Source organism: Chrysochloris asiatica, unplaced genomic scaffold (assembly GCF_000296735.1).
Source record: "Chrysochloris asiatica unplaced genomic scaffold, ChrAsi1.0 scaffold00179, whole genome shotgun sequence".
NCBI lineage: Eukaryota > Metazoa > Chordata > Mammalia > Afrosoricida > Chrysochloridae > Chrysochloris > Chrysochloris asiatica.
In genome coordinates, this window is record NW_006408697.1 from 1,231,006 (window position 1) to 1,237,820 (window position 6,815).

Genomic DNA, 6,815 nt, shown 5'->3' on the forward strand with positions numbered 1-6,815 from the left:
ATATATATACACTAATAATACGATGTACCTATCATTCTGGTATAGTGTTGTAAGATAAGCACTGGGCCGCAAGACAGGTTTCAACTGCAAGTTCAGTGATTGAAACTCACCTGCCACTCCTTGGAAACCCTATACAGGGTCACTGTGAGTTGGAACCAACTCAACAAGACATAACAACAACAACAAATCACTGAGCATTTTTCATCAAATGCTTAAAGCTTTCCTATGAAAAAAGCACTAGAGTAAGTCCCAACGTAGTGCTACTAGAGTCCCAGGTCATATATACATGGGTTTTTTCCAACAAAATGTTTTTAAACATGTCTCTGTGATCACTGGTTGGCTGAAGACATGTTCTTTCAGTAACACCCTTTTCTTACTATCATTACGATGCCTTCAAAACTAGATGCAATCGGAATGGTGGCTTCCAAGGGGATCTGCTGGGCAGTTAAATCCAAGGCAGGGAGGTCAGTTCAGAATGTTATGGCGACTGTTTTCTGGGGTATTCAGGGATTATTTTGATGGAGTTTCTCAAAGGATAATCACGAGGGCTTATTTTGAAGATGTTTTAACAACAGTGAAAACTGTATCTATGAGAAAAAGGCTAGGAAAGTTGTTTACAGTATCTCCCTGCCCATATCACAATAACGTACCTGCTCATTCTTTGAGGGTAACAAGGGCTGTCTTAGAAGAATTTTGTTGGGAAACCTTACCCTACCCACCATACAGCAATGGTCTTTCTCCTTCAGACTTCTTTTTGTCCCCAAAACTCAAACAACATTTAAAATAAACACAATTGAAGTCCCCCAAGAATGCCAAAACTACAGCCTTGATGTGGTGTAAATCAGAGATCACAGAATTCTTCAGGAAAGGATTAGCTGGATGTAAACACTGCCCTTAGAAGTGCTTAGGCCTAGATAGAGGGGACAAGGAGAAACAATTGTTTCACGTTTTAATACTTTGGCTTTAAAAAGGTTTCTATGATTTTGTAAGAATACTTTTTGACTTGCTAATGCCATTTTTGTTGTTGTTGTTAGGTGCCATCAAGTCAGTACCAACTCACAGCAACCGTATGCACAACAGAACGAAACACTGTCCGGTCCTGGGCCAACCTCACAATTGTTGCCACGCTTGAGACCACTGATGCTGCCACTTTGCCATGCCATCTCATTGGGGGTCTTCCTCTTTTTCTCTGACCCTCCACCTTACCAAACTGATCTCCTTCTCCAGCGACTGAGCCCTCCTGACAATATGTCTGAAGTATGAGAGACAAAGTTTGGCCATCTTGGCCTCCAAGGAACACTCTGGCTGCACTTCTTCCAACAAAGATCTGTTGGTTCTTTTGGCAGCCCACGACACTTGCAATATTCTCCTCCAACACCATAACTCAAAAGCATCCATTCTTCTACGGACTTCCTTATTCACTGTCCAGCTTTCGCATGCATATGAGGTTATTGAAAATGCCATGGCTTGGATCATTTATCAAATGAGAGAGCTGAGTTTTGCAGAAGCTCAACAGGATCAAAGGCCTAGAGCACAGCCAGTACAACTCTCTAGTAGCACTTATCTGTCTCATTTTTTTCATCTTAAAATGGAGTAATAATATCAACTTCATAATTATCCTCCAGGATATTTTCTTTGAGAAAACAGTTCTTGTTTAGAGGGGGATAGATGAAGCCAAACAATGAGTAAGGAATATGAATACACACATGTGAGCACACACATGCACACAGGGAAAGACACACTTTTTATAACATACCCCAAACATGTTATAAGCTTTTTCTCCTATCTGGCCAGTGTGATAGACATGCTTGTGTACATTTTTTAACCTGAGTTTTACAGCTTAAGTATCAGGAAGACATCTAAATTACTGCCAAGAGCAAATTGTACCTAAGAAAGTTTGATATTGTATAGACATTCAACTTACTTTTTGGGTAGCTTCATTTTTTTCACTTTTTCATCAGCATGTTCATCCGATATACCCACATGGCATCCTAATGCCAACAAAGTCCTGGAAAATAAAGTCAATGGAAAGCTACATTAATTTCTTCCATATGTATGAATAACCCAACATTAAAGATTAAAGCAAATGGAAATAAAATATAACATTCAATCTGAAAGCAGAGATTTTTGGTTAATTTTTTAAGATAAAAGGGAAACTTGTTATCGTTGTTAAGTGTTGTTGGGTTGTCCTGACTCACAGTGACCCTGTATAGGGTTTCTCAGGAGTAGATGGAGGTTAGAACTGCTGATCTTGTAGTTAGCAGACCAATGCTTATCCAGCTAAGGTGTAAGGCACTGAGGACAGAAATGGCACAAAAGGGACCATATTGAATAGTAATTACTGTTGCTGCTAAGTATGACTGAGTTGGAGCTGACTCATAGTGAACCTATATAAAGTTTCTGAAGCTTTAAATCTTTATGGCAGCAAAGAACCTCATCTTTTTCCCTGGAGCAGCTTGTGAATTTGAACCACCAAACTTTTAGTTGGAATTCCAGTGTTTATTATATGTCGCTTCTATGCTCCCATTGAATAGTAACAGTGTCCTTCCCCAAAGACATCAATCAAGACCAGCTCCTTAGATTTCTATGTACAGAGAGTTTGTAAATATGCTAAAGCATAGGTATGTGTACAAATACAGATAGACATATATTTTTCATGCTATTTTATTTACTTTTTACCAAAGTGGGTATATACAATATGCTATTGTTCTACAATTTGACTTTGTTAGCATTCATTGTCCTTTCATAATAAGCTGGCTGTTTTTCTTTTATAACAGCTTTAAAGTGGCTCATTATGTATTCAATCAATGTTCTGTTAAGAGTATGTATGGCTACCTCAGTTTTGTTATTACAAACAATTCTGCAATAAATAACTTCATAGTTTGAACGCATGTACTCCATCCTGCATAAACATGATATATCTCTACATGTGGAACCACATTTAACAAATATTACCAAATGTCTATGGAGTTGGCAATAATTGACATTCCTATAGCAATTTCAACCATTTCAAGAGGCAGCAAAGGTGTCAATGGTACTGAAGGTCAAGGTGCACTAAAGGCGTTGCCAAAAAATAAGGCAACAAGACTTGATGGAATATAAACTGAAATCGTTCAACAAATAGATGCAGCACCAGAGGCACTCACTCATCTGTGTGTCAAGAAAATTGGAACACAACTACCTGGCCAACTGATTGAGAGAGGTCCATACTTGTGTCCATTCCAAGGACTGGTGACCCAATGGAATGTGAAAATCATCATAAAATATCATTAATATCACAACAAATAAGATCTTGCTAAAGATCACTCAAAAGCTGCTGCAAACAGTACACTGGATAGGAACTTGCAGAGGGAGGTTCAAGCCAGATTTAGACGAGGGGATGGAAATTGCTGAAGACAGATGGATCATGGCTTAAAGCAGAGAATACCAGAAAGATGTTTACTTGTGCTTCATTGACGACGCAAAGGCTTTTGACTGTATAGATCATGACAAGCTATAGACAGCATTGTAAAGAATGCGTATTCTTGAACACTTGATTGTGCTCAAGAGGAACCTGTACATAGACCAAGAGGCAGTCATTCGAACAGAACAAGGGGACACTAACTGATTTAAAATCAGGAAGGGTGTGCACCAGGTTTATATTCTTTCACTATACTAATGCAATAAGTAGACTAAGCAAATAATCCAAGAAGCTGGGTTACATGAAGAAGAATATAACATCAGGATTAGAGAAAACTCATTAACAACGTGCAATATGCAGATGATATAACCTTGGCTTGCTGAAAGGGAAGATGACTTAAAATACCTGTTGATGACGATCAAGGAACACAGCACCTTCGGTATGGGTTGCACCTCAATGTCAATGAAACAAAAATCATCACCACTGGACTAATAAATAATATGATAAAAGGAGAAAAGTTTGAAAGATTTTTTTTTGCTTGGACCCACAATCAACACTCGTGAAAACAACCCTCATGGAAACAGCAGTCAAAAAATCAAATGATGTGTTGCATTACACAAATCTGTGGCACAAGACCTCTTTAAAGCTTTGAAGAGCAGATATGTCAGTTTGAGGACTAAGTTGTACCTGATACAAGTCATGGTACTTTCAATCACTTCATATGCATGTGAAACTTGAACAATGAATGAGAAGGACCATAGAGTAATTGATGCATCTGAGTTATGGTGCTGGAGAAGAATATTAAATATACCATGGATTGCCAGAAGAACACACAAATCTGTGCTGGAAATAGAGAGGGCGAGTGCTCCTTAGAAGCCAGGACGTTGAGACTTCATCTTTCATACTTGGGGCCTATTATCAGGAGGGACCAGTCCCTATAGAAGGATATCATGCTTGGTAAAGTGGTTGTTGTTGTTTTTAGGTGCCATCGAGTCGGTACTGACTCACAGCAACCTTATGCACAACAGAACAAAACACTGCCCAATCCTGGGCCAACCTCACTACTATTGCTACGCTTGATGCTGGCACTTGGCTAACTCATCTCGTTAGGGGTCTTCCTCTTTTTCTCTGACCCTCCACCTTACCAACCATCATGTACTTCTCCAGTGACTGATCCCTCCTGACAGTATGCCTAAAGTATGAAAGATGAAGTTTAGCCATCCTGGCCTCCAAGGAGCACTATGACTGCACTTCTTCCAAAACGGACCTATTGGTTCTTTGGGCAGCCCATGGCACTTTCAGTATTCTCCTCCAACACCATAACTCAAAAGCATCAATTCTTCTACGTTCTTCCTTATTCACTGTCCAGCTTTCGCATGCATATCAGGTTATTTAAAGTGGAGGGTCAGCAAAAAAGTGGAAGACTCCCAGCAAAATGGATTGACACAGTGGCAGCATTAACTGGACTCAATCATAGCAACGATTTTCAGGAAGGCACAGGACTGGGCAGTGTTTCATTCTGTTGTGCATAAGGTTGCTGTAAGTCAGAATCAACTCTACAGCACCCAATAACAACAACAACATAACAATGTATGTCATAGACCTCCTCATACAGTCTCCAACAGTGTGATCAAACTATCTGACTTGTGTTAATTGATAGGCTAAAAATATGAGTTCATTGTATTTAAATTTTTGCATTTTTCTTACTAGAACTGAATTTGATCAACATGTTTATACATTGAAGAAATTCTGTGAACTGTCCATTCCCATCACATATCCTTTTGTCCACTTATCTATTTTAGGGTTTAAGGCATTTTTTGTTGAGTTTTAGAAGCTTTTCAAATAGTGTCTGGAATATGAGTTTTAAATATTTTCTCCATTTGTTGTTTGCATTTTTACTGCCCTTAATGGTGTTTTTCCTATACAGCGTTTAAAACATATTTTTGCATGTTATTTAGAAAAAGATTCTCCATTTTGCCATTTTAGCAAAATGTCCTAAGTTTTCTATTAGTACTTTTATTATTTTATGTATTATTAAAAAAAATTTGATCCAATTGGATTTTAAAAATGATTTTTTTGCCAATGGTTTGAGGTAGAAATTTAAGGTTTTTCTCCAGGTGGACACCCAGTTATCTACAAAAGCTTTATTGGATAAGCAATATTTTATCACCTTTAAAAATGCAACCTTTTAGAAGTTTCATGACATAAAGTGGGGAGTAGTTAATCTTACATTCCAGGAACAGAATACCCTAGGACCATCAAGGAAGAAGAGAACGAGTGGAATGTGGGACCCTATCCAGAGAACCAGAAATACCAGAGATGTAGGTAGAGGCGATGGCATGGAGAGAAAGAGCAGTTGAGGACTCTAGACTCATAGAAAGAGAAAGGCTGTGTGCTGGTGACCAGGAGGCAGACTTGCAGAATGTGCCCTTTGGTTGTATAAATGATTATACATTCCTGAGTGTTTTTGTGTACACCCCCCCCCCAAAAAAAAACCCCAAAAACAGAGGGAATAGAAGCAAATACTATTGAATGATGATGCATGGAGGGGACTGTAATCATTAAAATGAAATTAAATGCAATAGGATTAATGCAAAACTGATGCTCTTCCATGTAAACTATCACTCAATTCACAATAAGAACTTTTAAAAAAATGCAGCCTTTATCATATATTAAAGTCTCATATGGTTTTGAATTCTTTTCTGGACTTTGTAGTCTTATTTTCACATAATACATGAGGGTACAAATTTGCTAAGAAATGCTTATTTTTAATTTTTTTTTTTACAATTACTGCATTTTGTCCTTCCCTTAATGACTTTTTGTTTTTCTAAGAGAAATCCTTACATTAATTTATAGGACTCATCCATCTAGTCCTCCAGGGTTATAGATAATGATGTTCTTTTAGTAACCATACGATTCTGTGAACAATTATTCTTGTGTCAACAGAGTAAGGTATCATGGTACATTCCTTTTGGATTACAGAAATGTTAAGGTCTAGTGACCTCTAGAAGACCTATGGGAAGTATCCAAAATCCAACTATAATCATTCTTTACTACATTAAAAAAAAAAAAAAAGAGAGAGAGATAACAATATACATTGATTTAGTTTCAATTAGACAACAACTGGTTTTAGGAGTCCCTAGGTGGTTCAAGCAGTTATTGCAGTCAGCTGCTGAGAAAAAAGTTCTACGGTTAAGCCCACCTAGAGGTGTCTCAGAAGAAAGTAATCAACACAAATCCCCAAAGTCAGCTGCTAAAAGCCCTGTGGAGCTCAGTGTTAACACATGGGAGTTGCCATGTATTAGAATTAATGGCTACAAGTTATATGACATATTGCATTAGGCAAATCTGCTGCACAAGACCTTTTTTAAAGTGCTGAAGAGCAAAGTTGTCACCTTGAGGACTAAGGTGCACC

The 6,815-nt window shown here is 38.0% G+C and overlaps 1 protein-coding gene across 1 annotated transcript in view; it reads right to left on the reverse strand.

Moving 5' to 3' along the window:
* RYR2 (ryanodine receptor 2 (cardiac)) overlaps positions 1-6,815 on the reverse strand; it is a 786,033-nt gene that overhangs the window by 440,186 nt on the left and 339,032 nt on the right. Inside the window, exon 25 of the mRNA XM_006872010.1 lies at positions 1,925-2,008. Coding sequence (XP_006872072.1) covers positions 1,925-2,008 — 84 coding nt within the window. The remainder of the gene's footprint in view (positions 1-1,924; positions 2,009-6,815) is intronic.